This window comes from Osmia bicornis, chromosome 11 (assembly GCF_907164935.1).
Source record: "Osmia bicornis bicornis chromosome 11, iOsmBic2.1, whole genome shotgun sequence".
Taxonomy (NCBI): domain Eukaryota; kingdom Metazoa; phylum Arthropoda; class Insecta; order Hymenoptera; family Megachilidae; genus Osmia; species Osmia bicornis.
In genome coordinates, this window is record NC_060226.1 from 2582870 (window position 1) to 2603185 (window position 20316).

Consider the following 20316-nt stretch of genomic DNA (forward strand, 5'->3'; position numbering starts at 1 on the left):
CTGCGACTCCTACCTCCTTAAGAATTGCGGAATATTTCTGTAAAATGAAGATGTACGGTTATCCTCCATACCGTGATGGTTTAGAAGAAGGCTTTAAATTAATGAGCATACCCAATGCCATTCTATATACTTTCTCCAGTGTTTTCCTGTGGAATTCCCTGAGGTCTACTATACCACTGCAGCAGACGTTAGCTGGGGATTCTCTGATGGCTTGATTACCATACAGAATTTTAAAAATTCTGCATTTTTATTCTGTATAGATCCGATGTAACTTTCCAGGATCACCCTTGAACCGGGTATTCACTTGCGTCAAACGCCCGTATCGTACCACCGTTGCGTATCCATTTGCAGAGGCAGATGCTGCATCGTTGCATTTCACAGCCTGCTACGGCTCGGTCAATATTTCTTCGTTTCTTGAAAGAAACGGTTCGGCAATAGGACTGGGCCATTGCAGGCGGGGAGTTTCAGTTTGCTGCGTGCTGTTTCCTTATTGTAGGAGTCCGTCATTTAGTACTGTAGAACTTTTATTACATCTGCAAGTTAAAGGAGGAATTTTGGGAATCGGTTTATAACTTAGGGAAATAAAATATGGAAAAAATATGTTATTATACCAGGGGTTCGAGTTCACTTAATTCGTTTATTACTCGAAAAGGTCATCATTTATTACCCTTGTTGCTTTCATCGGACTGGTACTACCTGTGTACCATGCAATTTCGGTAACTCCTTCGGTATCTCAGAAGAGATATCTTACTTCTTAGGGAAGTTGGAGGATCTCCTTGTGAATAGCATCCCGTTTTGTTCGAATCGCTTGAGAGGGTCTGGAAGAATTATTTTACGATTAGAAAAATACTGGGCTATAGACACATTTGAAATTTGTATATGTTCAAGATAAATTGTTTTATGTATTATACCTCTGTAGAAGATTATAAGCATGAAATAAAATTCTGTATTTTTCGCGATAATCAGCGCTTTCTAAAAATCACCTCTTCCTAGATGTCCTTTCTCTAATTCTTTTTTTTTAACTTACGACATTATTTTTTAAATATACATATATCTAAGAAAGAATATTCTTTGTCCACTCTATGTAATAATAATAATAAATGTATCAAATATCTTTTTCTTGGAATTAATTAAAATAAAATTGATTTTCCACCTTCACTTTCAAACAATTGGGCTATCTAATTCTTTACATTACGTTAGAAAACAATCAATTTGTTAATACTGTTATAAATATATAATAGCATATTAATCTGAATGTTAATACGAGTCACTGAATAATATAATTTCTCATTATTCTCATAATGAATTATTGACTTTGTTGCAAACTAATCTTGCTTAAAACTGATTTAAAAACGCATAAAATTTGGAGAACTTTAAATTTCGACACCTGGATACCATCTCATGAGGAAGGTCGATCAACGACTTTGTATCTAATATAACGAAAGAAGGTGAAAGGTGAATTTAATACGAAAACGTGTAAAATTTTGGAGGAGGAGAGTTCCTATAAAATTGCAGATACCTCTCAGTGTCTATACAGTGTTTTATACGAGACTGACCAAGCACACCTTCAAAATGAGAACCGTAAGTATCAGAAGAATCCATATTGGTTCAGAGCTGATTTAAACTTGTTTTATTTTCAATACAATTCTTAACTTTTAATCATGTAAATCTGTTTATAATTAATTACCATCCCGTAAGAGTTTAATTTCTGATGAAATCATCAAGTATGTAATTAAATAAATTCTATTTCTTCCAGATCATTGCATTCGCTACTCTTATCGCAGTTGCTCTCGCAGCTCCACCGCAAAGTGTACCCCAAGCGGTACTCGTTAAAGAAACTCCCTCTGATAATGTCGGTCTTGGTAGTTACAATTACGGTTACCAATTATCCGACGGGCAAGCCAAACAGGAATCCGCAGAATTAGCTGAGGGAGGAACTGAAGGTCCATTCTTGAAGGTTCATGGCAGTTTTTCCTTTGTTGATCCACTGACCAACGCTGCATACACTGTAAATTACGTTGCGGACGAAAATGGTTTCCACCCTCAAGGAGAGCATTTACCAACTGTCTAATTTATTAAGTCTGACTGCTGTCGAATTACCGGAAAGATGATTACCGTCATGTCACTGGAAAATTGTTATTAATTTGTTACGATCCATGACTGAAATAAAATTACTGTAAATATGTACTTTTACCATTTTCGTGTCACCTCCTGCTATATCAACTACGATAACAGCCAAAAATTATCTTTAAGCACCATCTATAAGTTTGACTGAAAAGCAAGTTTGCACTTACACGTTGCTTGTAACTGCGGTATTTGACACGTCGAATCTCGTATGTTTCTTTCGGGACAATGTGAATATTTTTTTTATAATTATTTTTATTACATTTATTAACTGTAATAGGCTGTTTTAAAGTGTAAATCTCGAGCATGCAATCATAATGTACAGTACCCATGTTAATACACCTTTCAGTGATACACGATTGCATTAAATTTCTTATTTTTACCTGTCGATAGAGGTTAAAAACATCTGGAATATTTTTGTGCAATGTGACTGATCAAAATTAATTGAACATGCCGAAATTTAGAATGCTTCCGCGTACTTCACGGATCGTGGCATTATGCTCCGCTGCAAATTTTATAAACGCGGCGGATCGCGTTATAATGCCTATAGCGATCGTTCCGATGACTGATGAATTTAAGTGGAATTTGCACTGGCAAGGCTGGATACTTTCTGCCTTTGCCTTCGGTTATTTTACTAGCCAGGTATAATGATCCCTTCAGAAATATTCACATCCCTAATCATTCATTACTTATTGTATTTGTTTATTTATTATGCTAGATTATCGGTGCAAGTACGGCTAGTCGTTTTGGATGTAAAACGGTACTAATGTTAGCAGTTCTATTATGGTCTATTAGTACAGTTATAACTCCAATCTTGGCTCAATCTGTTCCATTGCTCATCATTTGCCGAGTGGTATTGGGGCTTGGAGAAGGTCTAGGTAAAAAAGAACAAATAACTTTGTAGTTTTATTCTATTAGTAGATATATAATTGCATCGCTTTCAGGTTTACCAGTTATTTTTCACCTGTTTGCACATAGCGTCCCTGTAGAGGAACGGTCTCGTGCATTCGGCTATCTGGTAGCTGCTGGCTCTGTTGGACAAGTAGTTGCCTCTGTTGTAAGTTCCACCTCTATTCGGTAACATGATATTGATTCGTGTCATTGAAGCTATACAAAATATTTGCAGTTGTGCCCACATTTGAGATGGCAGACGGGATTTTATTTATTTGGAACAATTGGTATTACGTGGACACTTTTGTGGTTGGTATTGTACCAAGAAACTAATTCTCAGGATGAGATTCCATTATTTGTACCTAAGGTATTTATTATTTTTAAATTAATATTGGATGCATGTATATAGCATTCAGAAAGTAATATCTTTCTGTTCTTAGGTAACGCAAAACCGGAGTTTGCGTTGGACCGAATTTATTTCCCATTGGCCCTTGTGGGCACTGTACATAGCACATTTTGCGATGAATTGGAGTAACTACATAATAATGCAATGGTTGCCAACTTATTTAGCAAGGAATCTTTCTGCTAATAAAGAAAGTATTAGTTTGACGGCACTTCCATATATTGTGAACTCTTTAGTTGGTATTGGTATGTATTTAACTTCTAATAAAAAGATCATCAAACAACTAAAAAATCAGATAATAGATAAAAACTTGTTGTTAAAATTATTATTATAGTTGCTGGACACAGTGCTGATAATCTTATACAAAAAAGATGGTCCATTTTATCTGTAAGAAGGTTAATGACGAACATTGGTCTAGTGGGTCCCGGTGCATTTTTATTAGCATTCTGTGCCGTGGACAATTTACTTGCTGCAGTAATGTTAGTATCATGCATCTTATGTAGCCTCAAATAATTAATTAACAAACTAATATTCTCTTTATTTTCTGCAGCTTTGTTTCAATATCTATGGGACTTTGCGCGTGTAATTCTGCCGGTCACCTTAGCAACCATGCTGATATAGCGCCGAATCATGCGGGAATCACGTTTGCGGTTTCAAATACAATTGTATGTTTCAATTTTTTATATTATTAATACAGGTAATAAAAAAATGGTATCTTTGTAGGCTACCATACCGGGTATTTTATGCGGTCCATTGACGGCGGAGTTAGTGACCGCGTCGCATGGTCGTTGGATGCCGGTCTTTGTTTTGGCCGCGGCAATCAATTTCACAGGGGCCATAATATACCAAAGTCACAGTTCTGCGCTTCCAGTGTTGTGACATGCTGTGATCGAAAGTGAGCTTGCAACTAATTATCAACGAAGTCAACGAAGTAACATGATCGATAAAAGCATGCCGCGTATACGTACCTTCAATCGTGTCTATTACACACGACTTGTTAAGAAGATTTTAACCCTATTTGAGGCACGAATATGGCACATTTATACGTCACACATTGGTTAGTCGAAGACATATCAAAATATACTGGGCATGTGTACTGGAAGAAAATTTGATATTCTTATTATTCAGTTTGCAGTTGTTAACGTAACACAGATCGCTCGTTATCTGAATAGTGCCATAGTTTTGCGCGTACAGTGAAATTGGTTAAATGATTTTATTACACCAAGTGTAACATATAGTTTTCTCTTCTGTTTGTACATGTTTTAACGTTAGTTTATAAAAAATACTTTGTGATATTTTTGAATGAACAAGATATTCTCGTTTTTTCTAATAAAATGCAATTGTATATTCTGTAAAACATAAGACTGTATATATATATATATAAAAAGAAAAGAAATTTAAATTTCACGTACATATTACGATTAAATGTTTCCGATGCACCCGCAATATAAAAAGATATTTACAATTAAGTAAACGATATATTATAATAAACGAAAAGAATATGTTTTCTATATCGTCTTTAAGTTATCATACTCATATTTCCTTTTTACCTTCAACAGATATTTTTATTATTCAAAATTCTACATAGGCTTCAGCGATATATCTTTTTTTAAATATTCCGACTGAAGTATACGCGACAATACATCATGGGGTAAATTAGTATTTAAAGTGCTCAAGCCCATTTCAATGAAAGAATTGTTCTTACGATTAAATTTGGTATTCGTTTGAATTGAAGTATCAGTATTGAACGCATTATTATGTCTCGTTAGATAATCACCTTCCTTCGGTGATGAATTTCTCGCAGCTGTTTTCTCAGTTGTTCTCGCAGATGTTCCAATGTTTTTCTTTCTTTCTATACTCTGCAAAGGAGAATCTTCTTTCTCTTCATTACAATCGTCAATGTCGTACATATCAAAAGACTGAATGTTTAATTTCTTCAGCATCTCCTCTACTTCACCCGGAGATGTATTAAACTCTTTGATATTCGATTCTTCTTTGTTCATAAAATTTTTCTCCGCATCGCTGATATAATTCTCCAAATATTGCCGAATATCCGAACCCATCTTCTTCAAATTCTTTTTACCATTCGTATGAATATTAAATTTGTTAAAATTCGATGAACTTAATTTACTGCCGCTCTTGTAATTTTGCGTTTGCATGCCAGGAAGAAGAGACCTGTTTTCAAATTCTTTGTTCATACATTTCTTCGTTTGTTTCATTTCGTACATTTCTTTCTGTGAAGCTGTACTCGGAACAGTGTTTGTTTCGTTGATTTTTTTATTTTCTTTGGGGAACAGTACGTCTTTTATTTCTACAGCTTTTTCTTCAAACGACACACAAGGGGTGTGTAACGTCTTCATCGCTCCTCGCTGCAAATACTGATTCGATGCTGGGTCTAAATAGGACGTTTGTATCTTATCTATTTCACGTGTCATCTTCTCTAAGGTGTCGTATAGCTTTCTGGTCCGAGAATTTGCCAAATGTTTGCTTTGCATCCACTCGCTGTTGGTTCGCATCGTTTGCCAATCTGACTTCACTTTTTCTACTTCGCGATCAATTTCACTGACGGGACTAGGCTTTCCTAGAAAATTAAAGCTTAATTATAATGACATTGCACAAGGAAGATAGAACGAACTCAATTTTTTAAATTTTCTTCCACTTTCGTTCTCAATAATGAGAAGATATAGACGAGATGGGAGTATAAGAGTGGAAGAAAAAGGATTTAATTAAAATATATTAAAATTATTATAAGTATGAATAAAAGTACAATATATCAATTCAGCTGGGGACGATTTTCAAAGTCTACTGTGAGTTCCTGAAACTATAAAATTCATATATCTAAGAGAGTAGATCTACGGTCTCTCCATGAGGACCTATCTGACATCCGGGAAAAGAAGAAAATAAAGAAACTGTAGAACTTGTAAAAAATTAGTATCTACCATTTGCCCTGGCTGCGAAGAAAAACCAGGACTTTGTATCGGAGAACGCTTCACCGCGTTTCATAGGCGAAAAGGTTACAGATCAAGCTAGGGTTACTTGTTCTGTACAGATTATTTTTTCAAAAATCCACGAAAGTGTTTAATTTATGTAATAATGTAGCAAATACGTTAAATTGTACATATTTTTATAATAAAGTACTTTTTTTAATTAATTTTCCATCTCTCACCTCGATCTTTGACTAATTGTTGATCTACATCCAGTCTCTTTATACGAGGTAAATTGGTGTTCTTATTGTAATTTGCCATACTTTTTTGCTTTCCTAGATTGTCTATTATAGCGTCACTTTGAGGATTCAATTTTGGCAATGCAGCTGTAAGAGATTCTTGAAGATTAAAATTTTGTTTATTGCTCGTGGATCTTATGGGAGAATCTGAAAACGTAGATACTTGATGGAAATGTGTTTTTTAACACTAGAACTATGTAGATTACTAAATAGATAAAAGATGATCTGTAACAGCCACCATACGTTTCAACAAAAATATCTCGATAAAATTAATAATTTATGATAAGAAATTGGAAACCAGTGATTTTTACCCCTTTGGTAGTTCTAGTGTTAATTGTAATACAGATTTTTATACACACCTCCTCCACCGATATTAGATACGTATTGCGATCCTCTTCTTTTGATCGCATTATTTGATGTCGATGTGGAATTGGCAAGCGGATTAAACTCGTATACGAAATTGTGGGTAGCTGAAATTCTTTTCGGCACCTTTTCCACCTTCTTTGTACCTTCTGTGGACTATCAATATCTTATAAACACTTACGAATGAAAAAGTGATTCAGAAGAAACGAGTTTTCATCGAATTAGAGAAATTAATAAAAGAAACATTTTTGAACACGATTTTCATATTACACGTCTAACTTTGTTTAATCTCCATCCGGATATTTTTCTTTCAACCTTTGAAGATTTTCCACCCTTCGAATGCTCTTTTGATTTGCAAGAATCCACCTCAGCAGCAGTTTGATTATCACTTGACGAAGATTTTGATGTTTCTTTCCTGTCGATTTTCACCAATCGTGGTCTAGAAAATTCGAAAAAATTAAAAACAAATCTATTCAGAGGAGTCTCTGATTATACTATCTTCGCTTTGCAATATCTTGCTTAACACCCTTGGTCCTGATGCCATCATAAGATGACAAACGAATTAAGATTCTACATTCCTATAATCTTACTTGTTGTAAATATTGACTTGAATGTATTCCTTGATGATTTCTTCTGGTTTCACGAAATGACGGAAATCGAACACGATCTTCTCTCCCTTGTTAGAAAAGATCGGTCCTTTACGTACAGGTTTCTTCTTGTTCGAGCTCCAAATTGATTTCGCCAAATTTTTATAATCACTGAAACGTGCTAATATCTGTGAATATTTTCTATCACAGTTTTTATTTATTCTACGTTACCTATTACATTGAGAAGGTCCTAATTTTTTAAATTTATCGCTTTTCTGCGTACAATCTTTATTTTGAACACGTTGCTCTACGTCTCCAACGAAAACAGATAATCCGTTCAGACGTTTGATTTCTTCACGATTATGTAATTTCGAGGTTTCAGGATACAGATACAAAAATGTTGGAGCGTTGTGCGATTTATTGCAAGTTGGAAAGCCTTCGAAGATCCTCGCCAGTTCCGGAAGTAATCGTTGTATCCTTTTCGACCTCGTTGCACTTTATTCTGCCTCCAAGTTTATAACCTGAAACGAAATGTTTGTCAGAAACAAAATAAAATTCGTCACTTGCAGCCTGCCAATTTACAAGGTGGGTAAATAATTATTGATGTATTAATTATTTTAGGAATTGCAAAAGATATAAGGGAAGGTACGATATTTGTACTATCGTAAAATACAAATGGGATTAAAATATATTATTGATAAAATGATATTATTAATGATGTGTACTCTATAATTATAATAATACTGGTACCTTGCCACCATCATATCCGGTTTGGACTTTGACGATAGCGCATTTCCGTTGATCAGCGGAAGTGCCACGTTTCATTACGTTCTATTTATTAATTTTAATAAATCATCCTAAGAAATTTCTTCTTCGATAAATATGATATTAAAATTTTATCTTTAATTTCACTTTGAAAATAAAGTGAAGACAAATCTGGCATCCAATTCGCAATTGTTCATATTCGCTCGGAATTATCCAATCATAAGAAGAAGAAAAACATTTGAAAACATGTGTCATTTATCATTCAAGAATCAAAAATTTCCATTAACCTCTGTACTTCTAAAATGATGTTTCCAATATAAAATACAGTTAAATATTCAGCTTATTTTTCTGCAATATCAGACTCGTAATGAATTCAACATGGTCTCGCTTCAATCCAATCGATCCCAGCGCGAAGCAGAAAGAAACCTTCCACGCCAACATACTTCAAGAATTCCTAAGAACAAATGGATTCTACTCGAACAGAAATATAAATATTTCCGAAAACTCGTCGGAAACGACGACGAATGAAAATCATCTTACAGAGAAGGAAGTGAAAAACGAAATACAGGAAATACACGTCGAGATGACCTCGCAGAGTGTCACTCGTCTTCAGGGTGAGAATATCTCGGAAAATAGCGGTGTTATTACAGTGTACTCGAAAACGACCCTTAAAGGGAAGAAATTGAATGAGAATAAATCATTGAAGGAAGAGAAACTTGAGATGCCATCCAGAATTAACGAAGCTCCGGAAGTAGATGATAAATTAAGAAGTTCTTATTGGTGGACGGAAGAAAGATCTGTTTCTTCTGATAAAAAGGACAAGGATCAATTTCCTGTTAGAGAAATAAAGAAAACTGAGGATCGAATTGTTGCGGATAGTCTTTTCAGCTACCCCCCCGAGGTGGTCGAAATTTATTTCAGCAATAAAGATAGCGAGCCTTCTATGAGAACTCTTCCAAAAGAAGAGGACGAATGTCGTGCGTCAAATTCTGGGGAAAGTATTTTAGGATGTCTATTTTCTGGTACGAACTCGAGGATCATCGACGAAGAAACGTGTTCCATTCGTAATGTACAGAAAATTGAAGAATCCGGTTCATTGGATACAGATAAGTTTGTTGAACCCATTCGAGAGGAGTGTCTGAATGAAATAGAAAATAGTATAAATCCTGAGATAAATGAAAAAGAAGATGAAGAGACCAAGGATTTGTTGAGAAGTGACGTGAAAAAAGAAGAACGTTCAGCTGAAGAATTAAATTTGCAGAAGTTATGTGGAAGAAATGAAGATTCTAATGTTATTCAAACAGAAACCGCTGAGAATAATGAAATTTCAGTGGAACCGAATGAAAGAAAAATTTCAAAATCTACCTTGTCCTCCGAGGAATCCGGCGATTCCAAATACTCCAAAACTGATTTATCATCATTGGAAAATGTGCCGATACTACAAATCGAAGAGAAATTGAACTGTAAAGAAGAAAATTCGAACGTGGATTCGTCAGAAGAGAATAAAACGAAGAAAATAATTGAGAAACGAGAAGATAAAAAGGACGATTTTGATACAAATGCTGATAAAGACGCCTTGAAAAAAGAAGAAGAAGAAAATTTTCAAGATTCTTCGAATGAAATGATGAGAATTCAGATTGAGGATCCTAAAACTGGAATGATTACCAAGAAAACAACACAAATTATTGATGATTATAAAGATATGAATATATGTAAAATGTTAGCTAGCATTCACGAACAATTAACTCATGATTTACAACGAATGAAATATATCGAAGCAAAATTGATAGGAACAGTTTCGATAGATTCAATCAATCACACAATGACGTTACAATTGTTGGACAAAACTGTGGCAAGGTATGAAAACCAAATTATATTTTCACATTAAGAAAGGATTCATTTAAACGAATCATCTACGTTAAATAATTTTCAAGGTGTAAGAGTTATCTTCATGGCTCAAACAACAGTCAAAAAGCTGAGTTAGAAATAAAGAAGATCCTTATGAAACATGGGATTAAATTAATGATGGCTGTGAATAAGAATAAAGCTGCTTTGGATAAGCAAGGTTTGTCCATTTAATTTCTTCAATTAATTATGGATAAATAGGTAGACTATTGAATTATCTATGATACTGACTCTGCTTCCCTCTAAAAAGAAAAAGTAGACCAACTTCTTTATAATTTAAAAATTCTAAGATTACAAGTTTTTAAAATTCTAAAATTTTCACCAAAAATTACATTCTGTTATAGAAGAACGTCTCAATCAAGTGCAGTTTAAACCATTGAAGAATAGCCGATATAACAATGTAAGCTTAAAGATACAATAATTTGAAGCATACAATAATTGTCTGTTTGTAATTGATTTAGACTATGTTGATGGAGATCAAATTATCTTTGAATTACTGGAAAGAAGAAATAGTATGTTTAATTGAACTGATCTCGGATTTGGTTAAAATGGTGATAATTAATAACGAGGAAAAGGAAAATGTTAAAAATCTACAGAAATATAAGACTACCCATCATCGTACAGCGAACTATGTCCCTACTCATGATACAAAGTAATGTGTTATAATTAAATAATTTTTCAGGACGAGTGTCATCATAAGATGACAAACCTGCTAACCAGGTGGCGTCATTACATTTCATTTCTAATAATTTAATATGCAATCTTATGACGACACCCGTGCTGAAAGTGTTTCTATAACCAGAAAACATTTCCCAGATCGAAATCGGGAAGCGGACGATCGAAGATTAGAAAAATAAATCTGTTTAAGAAAGAGAGCACGGTTGAGACCCAAATATCTCTCGCTTCGAATGCGAAAAGTTCCATGAAACCTTTAAGCAATTCCGTGAATCGAGAGAGAGGAAAGATTCATAACGATGGCCAGATCGGTGATACGAAAACGACGGAAAGGGGAAGAATTGCGAAAGAATCGTCCCAAAGCAAGAACCGTGTAATTAGCACTCAACAACCAGTTTGGAAACCAGGTGGAATAGTTAAGATTCCTTCTTCGAATAGCGCGACCACGTTACAGAAAGCTCGTTCAAATGTCAAGGAAAAAATCAACCTGTTCGCGGAACATACAAGGTAATGTTGATGTAATGAAAAATATTGATCTGTGGGAAAGAAGTCAATATAGTACGTTATATCTGATATTGACATAGATAATAATATTAAAATATATTGATCTGTGGGAAGGAATCAGTATAGTACATTGTATCTGATATTGATATAAATAATAATAATATTAAAATATATTGATTTGCAGGAAGTCAATATAGTACATTATATCTAATATTGATATAAATGATAATATTATTATTATTATTAAATAAATATATTGAACTCTGGGAAGAGATTAATATGGTAAATTATATCTGATATTGATATAGATAATAATATTAAAATATATTGATTTCTGGGAAGAGATTAATATGGTACATCATATCTGATATTGATATAGATAAAAATACTATCATTAAATAAATATATTGATCTGTGGGAAGGGATTAGTAATACATTGTATCTAATATTGATATAAATAATTGGTAATTGAGAAAAAAACCTTGCAGAGCATCGAATGTATCTAAAAAGAAAATCACCAGCGATGTTTCATCTGTGAGAAGCATGTTCAATCCTAGGATCGTTGGGAAAAGAAGTAACACTAGTTTGAGGATCAGTCCCAGGATGAAACCAAAGGGAGGGGCTGTAAGAGCCTCGTCAAGAAACTTCAATGAATTTATGCGTCAGATTCCAGGATATCCTAATTCGAAATACGGCGACAGTAGATCCTTGCACGACGAGGCTCGTCCAAGGAATTTTAAAGAATCGAAACCTTTCGGTACGTTGAAGGAGACCATCGAACCCCCGAAAATGTATGAAAAAGAAGAGATGAGTCCTAGAAACATAATAAACTTGTATCGCTTACCTGTTGCCTTTGAACAACCTTCGAAATCAATTTTAATTAAAAAAGAGAAAGAAGAAATTCCTATTAATAAAGAAGAACCAACGAGGGACGTGAATTCCAGTAGATACATAAGAAATCATCTTAATCCTATCAATATGATAGATGCAAACCATCAAACAGTAGATAAAATTTCAGATAGTTTATTCAATCCTGAAGAAGCTTTGGATTTATCGAAACACGTATCGAGAAAGTTTGAAAATCACATCGATGCAAATGGTTTTCCAAATATCGTTTCTATAGCTAATTGCGTGGAAGATTTTAGTTCGAATTACAATTGCACAACCAGAATCGAAGTTTCAAGCCGTTATCAGTCATCGTACAACACCGTTTCAACGTCGAGTACTCAAAATCAAGCAAAGAAGGTGACCGATAGATTAAGTTCATCGATTCGCGACGAAGAAAATCAAACCGACACTTTAATCAGCGAAAAAGAAAAGATCAAACCGAATTCTCACGCAGTGTCGTTGAGTATGTTGAAGGAGTTTCTTTGCGAACAAGGAATCGGCGCTGATTTGGTGAACAGAGCTGAACATGAGTTGAAAGTTAAGCAGAAAACTCGTAGACATTCGAAGAAGAAGTCGATCAGTTTTGCGGATATGCTTTTCAACGTTGAAGATGATCAACCTTTGGGTAATGTTTTAAAAGATGAAAATTTGGGGTACATGTTGGAGAAGCACGAAGAAAATATTATTATCAATGAAAAGAATTCGGAGAACAGTGAAAGCCACGAAGAAGAAAATGTTATTAATTGTAAGAAGAATTTAATGTACCCGGAAATTCACGAGGAAGAAGATGTTATTAATAATGGAAAAAGTTTAAAATATACAGAGAATGTTAATTATGAGAAGAATTTAAGCCACGCAGAAAATCCCGAAGAAGACAATAGTAATTCTGAAAATAACTTAAAGCAGCCAGAAAATTCCAAAGAAAATGAATCGAATTTGCCATCGAAACACACAGAAGACTACAAAAGTAGCATTGCAAAGTGTCCTCCGCAACCGGAAACGAAGGACGCCTCATCCTGCACCGAGTACAACACGAACAACGCCTCTTCCCAAACTAATTTCCAAAAGGAAAGTCGGCAGCGTTTGCAAATCGTTCCTAAAGACCTACGAATGGTAGAGACACAAACGGAAACGAAGCAAGAGGAGCGCGTGAGAAATTTAACCAACGAAGTCAGAAACGTGTCCTCGATGACGGAGACACTTCCGGTTAGAGACAGTTCCACGGAAACTACCAATGTCTCTTGCGCATCTAAATCCGTGGCCACTGAACAAATTGACTATATTTTCTCGAAGAATTTTAACAAGAACTTGAAAGAAGCTTTTTCTAATGTTTCTAACGAAGACAATAAAAATTCGTCGAAAAGTTGTCGCAATGTCTTTCGACAGTTGTTGAATCAGATGAAAGAGAATGAATGTTCGAGCTGCGAAGGGAATGATGCGTCAAAGGAAATACGTTTCGTCGAATCGAATGCGTCAACGCAGTACTCTTCCTCGAGTTCTTCTTCGGAATCACTGAAGAATAATGAAGAGACAACGAAAGAAGCAAACACTTCTCCGATTCGAAGCGTCTCCAGTGAAACGATGGCAGCCTTCCATGTGACTGCAATCAGAATTCGAAATATATACAAAGCCATCGACATCTACAAACGGAAGTTGAAGGAGAAGCAGAAGAAACCTGAAAAGGGATCAACTGAGAAAAGATTAAAAATTTGTGAAGGGAGACCTAATTACGTGACTAAGAGCAGTAGCGTCGATACTATTTTCACTAAAAAGGATAATGGTAAAAATGGCGCCATCCAAATGTATGAGGCATTGAGGCGAGCGGAAGTTGAGTCAATTTTTACCAACGAATCTCCGGATGAAGATTTTGAAAGTATTCAATCGTCATCGTCAACCACGTGGTCTTATAAAACTACCGCTGGGAAGGTTGAACTAAAACTTTCTGGAAAATTGTCAGACACTATCGTTTTGAAAGATGTGAAATCATTGATGGAGTTTTTAATTCAGAAAACAGAGGATTCCACGATGGAAAAGAAGGTGTCTGTTCGAAAAATTTCAAATAATACATGCACCAGGTTACAGGATAATGAAACTGTTAAATTTTCTATATTTTCCAGGGAAAATGTGTTACCTTTAATTTATGGTGTTATGTGTTTAATTGTTTTCTGCTGTTTGCGTTTCACAATCACTTGCGATGTTGTTTCGTGATTCTACTGTTATTTCTTTTGTATAAATGTTGTTTTGTTAGATTTGTATTTTGTAGTTCGTGTTTTTTTCGTTAAATAAATATTACTTGATTATGCTTTCTTAAATTCTTGATTAAGATGCTGAAAAAATTATATTATTTATATTATTTTTATTACGTAAAAAAATTAAATTACAACACTTAAAAGAGCCTTAATAATTTTCTCTAAGGCTCATATACATTTGTATTTTTACTTACTAATTAATCAAATCTGTATCGAATGCAGTAAAATTAATCGTTGAATTTTCGGTGGTACCTAACGAAACACTAATTTATATTCTATAAAACAGCCATGTATCATTTCTTTTCGTTTCACGTATGAACGATAAAAATCGATTGAGACCCAAGAAACAGCCTACGCGAGAATTAATCCGTTTCCTATCTATTTTTAAGCCTTCGCTATTTTCTTCGATTACGTAATCCCTATCTCTTCCGAGCTGTGATCTCAACCTTTGTCTAAAAACCAGCTACGTAATCCTTTTACTTCTGCAGTCGAGCTGCGTGCCATTAAGTAAGTAAAATGATTTTTAATCGGTTCGTCATCGACCGGAAATGGACCACCGCTGTGTGACCGTAACCTCAGTGATTCAATAGGAAATGTGTAATATACGTTTGTCTGGTTTGCGTTGAATTATTTCGAGTTAAATCAAAGATTAAAACGTAATATAATTATAAGAGTTTCAAGAATTCTATTCGTCCTCGTCGAGAACATCGATGGCGGCAGAGCCTGTAATGTCCACGAGTTCTTTCGAAGTAAAAGTAGCTATAATTTTCTGTGCTCCCGATTTCTGTGGAACCAACTGGTGTTCCACGTACACATCCTCTTCCGGTTCGACGTCTCTGAACATCAGAGTCTTATTTTTCGACAGTCCTGGCCCAGCGTAATTGAATTTGCATTCCGTCAAGGTTCTCTTCAAAGGATTTTTGAATCGAAGGGAGATCGTCGATGGTCTTCCTACCATTGGTTCATCATCGATCTAGAAATGTATTTAATAAAGAAAGAAACAAATTATATTAATTTTGGCACTGTACCAAAGGATATAACATATCTCAGTAGCAAGAGACACCCTGTATGGTCTCCTATTGATTCTCATTTTACCTTCACCACAATGCTCGGTTTCAAAACCTGGAAATCATCCTCGTCGGCCCATGTTTGCCTGGTTTCCTTGACCGTGGCAATGCAATACAGTTTCATAATACAATACTCCACGAGCTTGTCCAAATAATCGTCTACCGTGACCGTGAGTTTCAGCTGTTCGGCTAAAATAAATCACACGTGTTCGAAATGAAAAGCAGACTTATTTATGTATGTAAATGAATGCGGGCTCGATTTGCGTTTTGAATTGCAATTGGACGTCTGGTCTAAAATAACACCTACCACAATCAATAATTTATATTGCCAAATCGATCTGGAATATAAATTTGCTCGAGAGAGCAAAGATATATATTTGAAAATTTAACAAGCTAAAGTGAACTAGAGCGAGATTCGCACTAGAACCAACCCTTTTTTGGAAATCGACCAATTTTCGGTCAGACCGGAAGTGGCAAAAAAAAAATGTCGGCCACTAAACACAATGGCGCAAGAATTTTTTCGATAACTCTTACCTTTTGGCAGTACAAAAGTAACAGAATGTCTAAAGTCTCAAGATTTTCAATTAAATACGGGTTAGCTAATAAATGGAATCAGATACAACGTGAAAAGTATTACCCGTAGATCGTTCAATTGATATCGAACGATTCTTAACGAACTTACTGGCGTTTGGTTGAAGGGTGAAGTCACCGGATGCTCTTTTCACTAGGTTCGCCTTGACCCCGTTATAGTACACGCTACCGGCAGACAGAATGGCTTGAATGGTTCTTGGCTGATCCGATTTGTTCTTTATGTTGACAGTCAGGGCGAACGGTTGACCGATATTCACCCGTTCCAAGTCTACGAGATCGAATTCAACGTCTTCCTTTCCTGGCGAGGGTAAGGAGTAAAATCTTTTCGCCACTTCCGTACTTCGTACTGCTCTGAATAACGTCAGACGTTCCGCTTCGGTACCTGAAAATAATTATTCGTTAATTAGTACCAATGATAGTGAATAACATTATTCGTTTCGACCCAAGTTCCATCGTTCATGCGACTACCGTGTCATCCACTCTGCAAGGGTTATAGTTTGAAAGTTCAAATAACTCGAATTTATGAAATTTGATTTATCGATGAGTTCAATGAGTCTCGTCGTGGAAGTTCAAAAAGTTCAAATAGATATAATAGTCCCAATGATAAATGACATTGACCGTCTTTTAGCTCGAGTCCATTATAACAACGTTAAAGATTCAAACGTTTAACTATAATAAAATGAAAAATCCAAAGCTTTCAAGATTAATTAATTCATATTTACCTTCTTTCGCTTTGTACAATGACGTTATATCCTCTCGGTCTCTGTCACCATTGGGATCGAAGATCCAAGGTGCTTTCGTCAGAATCATACGACCGATACTGTTAACAAAAGGAAGTTTAAATTTCAGATTAATCGAGGAGTCAAACAATCAGTTAACAAAATGAGTTGTACATCAAGCGACGCGGAGCGTGTAATTGTGTAATTTTAAACAGAGGATTCTTCTGCGTAAATGCTTCGATTATGTTCGCGTGATGGAAATTAGATAATACACGGTAGCGTTTCTAGTAATAGCCGAGGTCAAAATTACCATCCCAACGACGAATTTCACGTGGTAATTATCTTGTATTTAACAACGATGAATTTTTATAACATTGAAATCGTGAAGATTAGGATTTTCAGAATATCTGCTTCCTTTATATAGTTGTTTTCCTTGAAAAACCTGATTTAATAATAATATACGAAATACTTACTGATATTTAGGAGAAGGTGTGCCAGGATACCTGAGTAAAAATTGGGAGGAAAGGAGTAGAATGAAAGGGGGAAGATATTGGGAGGAGGAGGATATGTGGAGGAGGGGTAGAGTCGTGGGAGCATATATGGGAAGAATGGACTGTGGGAGAGATAAAGGTTGGCTGGAAGTGGTGGCAGAGGTGTTTGGATAAGAAGGAGAAGAGAAGGTATGGATGAGGAGAGTGGAAGAGATGAGAGAAAAGGTGGGCAGTGGAAACGAGGGTCCAGAGAGTGAATGTGTGAGTGAATGAATTGCACTCTTATTTAGAGGTAGGAAAACACCTTATGGGAAGGTGGAGCGGAGGTCCCATTGTCCCTATTATTATTAATACTTACTGATATTTGTTGCAATCAATTTTAGAGTATCCCAGCTCGCTCTCGGAATCTTCCTTCCATCTCATTAGATCAGCGTTCACCGACGCCACCATGAAAGTAATATCGTAATTATATCCAACAGCTCCTTGTCTAATTGCTTCAACGGAAGCTGGCCCGCATTGATAAACACCCTCGGAGGGTTCTTGAGGGGTAGAATCGATAGCCTGCCAGCCTCCGTATCCTTTCGGCAAATCGGGCCTAGCCATCCATACGTCGTTCCAAACGTGATAATTCCAAATTGAATCTTCGTCATAATTCGGATTCTGCGGATCATAACCGAGCTCCTCGTTGTCTTTGTCGTAATAACGATCGACGGAGAGGGAAGCGTTCGCGTCGTGGGCCGATACCAAATTCGACACGACCCTCGATGGTATTCCAAGAGCGCGGCATATGGTGGTGACAGCGCCAGCGAATACCCAACATTGCCCATATTTCACCGGCTCGCCGGTTTCTAAGAATTCTTCCAAAATCGGCACACTTCCGGTCCACGTTGACGGGGCCGTACCGTCGCCATACTCGCCGTCCCAACGTCCGGTAATGACACCTTTGTCGTCGTTCGAATTCACCTGGAGAAATAAATAATTTGATGGTCGATTAAAATATTCGACTCTGCGCTCTTTTTATTCTGTAAAAATGTATCTCGTTTGAAATGTTACACCGAGGAACAGGTTGAAACATAGATACTAAAAGAACCTTACGATTCTTGAAATAGCTCGACACATCTTAATGGGATCTCCTCTGGAAATAGCTTTAATGCCTGATCTTTCGAGCAACAATTGACAAGCTGGAAGAACACAGGCATCGAATTGGCCGAAAACCCATTCTCTGCCCCGCGAACTACCCCATGGACCGACCCATATCTTTCCAACGTCGTTCAAAACGTACTCGTCCAACAGCTGTTCGTCCTCCATATACACTATGTCCTCTGCAAATCAAAGAAAAATTGTTAGAATAATCTTGCAGATTTTTTAAATTAAATATTAAGTCCATAAGTTCGACCTTTCAACCACGGATTAAACAGCAGATAAATATCCTTCTGATAATTAAAAGTATTCGGCGCCTTCTTGCTGCCAACTATCGTGGTCTCGACATTCAATTGCCATATGCCAACAGGGCTATCGATCGGACTTCTCACTTCCACGGATAAATCCATGCCACTGACACCGACCATCCTTACGCCCCATGCCTCCAGATCGGTCAAGTAAGTATCCCTGTTAGTTATGGTGTTCACACCTCTGGTACCTCGGAGAACGTTCGGGTTCGGTCCAAAGCTAAATAGCAATCTAACGATATCAGTCTCGTCCAAGTATTCTCGATTGAATCTCAGAGCAACGTTGAATGGTTGACCTCTTCTGAGCACAGGGGTCGGTGGGTCTAAATGTACCAATTCGTAATTGATCGTTCGATGACTGGTAGCATTCTCTTTCTCGTACAGGTGAACTGCCTCGACAACCAAGGGCTCTTCTGACGACATTTTGGAACTGCTGCGAAAAGAATTGATGTATCTTCTTATAAGAAAATTCATGTAGGTCAAATGCAAGTTAAATTTCCAAGAATGTTTAGTAAGAACCCCGTCGAAGCACGGGGGAACGGATTGTACCCGAATACCATTCGTACCTTCAATTGCAAGACAGCTCGGAATTTACCTTTGATTCATCGATTCGTTGCGTAAATATCCGGGATACATCTCGGAACGTGAACTGCCTTGCAACGGGTCTGTATCACCCTTGAATGGTATCGACGACTCTCGCGAATGATTCACCGAATTCTTCGACGAAAAGCGGTACTTCGAAAACTATTACCAAATTTCTCACGCTTCTATGAAATATTTCAACGATGGTAGTTCGAAGAAGATAAAATTTCTTATGATAAAAGTAAAACCGGTACTCTGACAATCTCATTTGCATGCGGTTAATTACGTAAGAAGATAATGCAACTTCGAACCTTTCAGCCTTCTTTTTCTCTTTTTTGTAAATACATCATTTATTTCAGAAGTGACATCAGTAGATTAACAAAAAGTTTCGTGGTAATTTTATTTCTGTTAAAGTAAGTTAGATAAATAATTTGTAATTCTACCCACGTTTGTCAATTAGAATAAACAATGTTCTGGAATTTACTAATTTTTAAACTTGTAATTAATATCTGATGAAATGGATAAAAATTTTAAATTTTAAATTTAACCATCAATATGATCAATATTACAATTTTATAAGATATCTACAACACTTTTATCGTAATTAATTTTTGTACATATGTCACTTTTTTGATAAATCGATATAGATCATTGATAATGTGTACAACTTACATGGTATTAAAAGATAAAGTAAAATAAACTCGATGCAGTTGAAATGACAAGTCGAATTACGGGAAACAATTAAAAATATTTCGTCGTACAAATGACAATTAACAATGAACTTACACTCTCACTGTACTAACACTGACTGTGAGGCTTACTGGCTTTTTATACGAGATGC

The 20316-nt window shown here is 35.9% G+C and overlaps 5 protein-coding genes across 6 annotated transcripts; 3 read left to right on the plus strand and 2 right to left on the minus strand.

Moving 5' to 3' along the window:
* Window positions 1-1551: 1551 nt before the first annotated feature.
* LOC114879423 (larval cuticle protein 65Ag1-like) lies at window positions 1552-2247 on the plus strand. The gene is made up of 2 exons (XM_029194323.2): window positions 1552-1581; window positions 1757-2247. Exons 1-2 carry the CDS (start codon window positions 1573-1575, stop codon window positions 2069-2071), a joined length of 324 nt encoding a protein of 107 aa, XP_029050156.1. The 5' UTR covers window positions 1552-1572; the 3' UTR covers window positions 2072-2247.
* Window positions 2248-2315: 68 nt separating this feature from the next.
* On the plus strand, window positions 2316-4929 carry LOC114879422 (sodium-dependent phosphate transport protein 1, chloroplastic-like). The gene is made up of 8 exons (XM_029194322.2): window positions 2316-2766; window positions 2843-3002; window positions 3069-3181; window positions 3251-3382; window positions 3456-3663; window positions 3753-3897; window positions 3969-4083; window positions 4142-4929. The coding sequence occupies exons 1-8, from the start codon at window positions 2575-2577 to the stop codon at window positions 4295-4297; spliced, it is 1221 nt and encodes a 406-aa protein (XP_029050155.1). The 5' UTR covers window positions 2316-2574; the 3' UTR covers window positions 4298-4929.
* Window positions 4930-4974: 45 nt separating this feature from the next.
* On the minus strand, window positions 4975-8352 carry LOC114879435. The gene is made up of 7 exons (XM_029194344.2): window positions 8342-8352; window positions 7823-8086; window positions 7595-7762; window positions 7284-7443; window positions 7001-7160; window positions 6585-6788; window positions 4975-5999 (listed from the first exon to the last, which is right to left on the minus strand). The coding sequence occupies exons 1-7, from the start codon at window positions 8350-8352 to the stop codon at window positions 4999-5001; spliced, it is 1968 nt and encodes a 655-aa protein (XP_029050177.2). The 3' UTR covers window positions 4975-4998.
* Window positions 8353-8723: 371 nt separating this feature from the next.
* Window positions 8724-14569, plus strand: LOC114879419 (uncharacterized protein PF11_0213-like). Its single transcript, XM_046287785.1, has 7 exons — window positions 8724-10213; window positions 10291-10421; window positions 10606-10661; window positions 10723-10893; window positions 11049-11443; window positions 11929-12286; window positions 12338-14569. Exons 1-7 carry the CDS (start codon window positions 8724-8726, stop codon window positions 14534-14536), a joined length of 4800 nt encoding a protein of 1599 aa, XP_046143741.1. The 3' UTR covers window positions 14537-14569.
* Window positions 14570-15219: 650 nt separating this feature from the next.
* On the minus strand, window positions 15220-20316 carry LOC114879429 (hemocyte protein-glutamine gamma-glutamyltransferase-like). Of its 2 annotated transcripts, none has more exons than XM_029194332.2 (8): window positions 20148-20316; window positions 18842-19323; window positions 18541-18767; window positions 17804-18408; window positions 16958-17055; window positions 16327-16617; window positions 15673-15833; window positions 15220-15550 (listed from the first exon to the last, which is right to left on the minus strand). In XM_029194332.2, exons 2-8 carry the CDS (start codon window positions 19314-19316, stop codon window positions 15263-15265), a joined length of 2145 nt encoding a protein of 714 aa, XP_029050165.2. In that variant the 5' UTR covers window positions 19317-19323; window positions 20148-20316; the 3' UTR covers window positions 15220-15262. The 2 variants fall into 2 exon arrangements, with proteins under 2 accessions (XP_029050165.2, XP_029050164.2); XM_029194331.2 differs by having other exon boundaries at window positions 18842-19326; window positions 20148-20315.